The sequence below is a fragment of the Vigna radiata genome, unplaced genomic scaffold, assembly GCF_000741045.1.
Source record: "Vigna radiata var. radiata cultivar VC1973A unplaced genomic scaffold, Vradiata_ver6 scaffold_2203, whole genome shotgun sequence".
NCBI classification, from domain to species: domain Eukaryota; kingdom Viridiplantae; phylum Streptophyta; class Magnoliopsida; order Fabales; family Fabaceae; genus Vigna; species Vigna radiata.
Window position 1 is genome coordinate 1 of NW_014543545.1, and position 1,306 is coordinate 1,306.

Below are 1,306 nucleotides of genomic sequence, written 5' to 3' on the forward strand. Positions count from 1 at the left end.
TATCCTTCAAGAGAAACCAGGTGCATTTTTTCCGCATTATACCATGTTTCTGTACAGATAATAATGTCATAGATTGATCGTCTACTCTTTAAAAAGGCTTCAAAGCTTTTGAAGTTACCCTTCAGTGACCTAACATTCACACAAACTAACTTGATTTCCTTGGCATCAATAGTATGTGACATTGCTAGATAAATACAAGTGAAAAGAGTCTAACTATATGATTCAATTTTCATCATATTTAATTAATACAATAACAGAGGCCCATTATGCTGTAGGCTAAATTAAGAGAAAAAATAAAGTTCTTTCAAGATAAGCTAAGATGAGGTATGGAAAGTAAAAGAAGGAAAATAGAGGAAACAGGGTTAGTCAACCTGATCCTTTGCAGGGCTTTGGTCTTCATTACCCTCAGGGTTCTGAATTTCAGCATTTTCAGTCTTCACCAGGATATCAAGATCTGATTCAGTGAGTATGTGTTTAGCAGCAGACTTCTCCTCTTTTCTAGCATAGATGGATCCTCGCTTGACCCAGGCGAAAGCAAGCTTTTTTTCTTTCAAATACCTCTTTGCCTTTCGAAGTAGAAAGCTACGGAATGGCGTTAGATGGTCTTTTAAGTAAATGTTAACATCCTTACTCTTTTTTTCCTTCTTCTCATGCCCTCTCTTGTTTGTTGTACCTAGAATTTCTGACCATAGCAGTTTGCCATTGCGCTTCTTCTTAAAAGATTCCATGAGCTTTTCTTTAACATCATGCCTAAGTAACTTGACTATTATTTCCCTTGGAGCCACATTTGGTCCATTGACTGTTTGCCCTTTAAGGCGATGGCTTGCTAAAATACCCTCAGCTTTAACTCCTAGAACTTTCGCTATATTACCAACAATATTTAATAGATTCTCATCTTTACTTTCTGGGATATTTGCAATAATTATATTATTTTTGAGGTTGTACTGATCTCTGCGATCATTAACTAACTTAATATTATCAATTTGTTTACATAGCTGATCCACTTTGTTCCGCAGTTCTGCATTTTCCCTCTTGACATCCTCCATGTCCTTCACCAGGGTAGCAAGGCTTGTATATTTGGATTCTACTGAGGTTAATCTGTTCAGGACGATTCCATATGTGCAGTCAGAGCAAAACCATTTCTCCATCTTTGCCAGTCGGTTGAACTTTTCAAGGCTGATGCGAAGACACTTAGCATGATGCCACAGGTTGCACTCATCACATTGGAGGGCATACTCATTATTTTTAACATTTTGCGAGCATAGTCCACAGTCAGCAGGAGCATTTTCCCGTTTGTTTTTGCTTT

At 37.5% G+C, this 1,306-nt stretch overlaps 1 protein-coding gene across 1 annotated transcript; it reads right to left on the reverse strand.

Annotated features, from left to right (window-relative positions):
- Positions 1-371: 371 nt before the first annotated feature.
- On the reverse strand, positions 372-1,148 carry LOC106754491 (the record flags this gene model as incomplete). Its single annotated transcript, XM_014636507.1, has 1 exon — positions 372-1,148. A coding segment is annotated over exon 1 (777 nt), but the record flags the coding sequence as incomplete, so codon positions are not given.
- Positions 1,149-1,306: the final 158 nt, after the last annotated feature.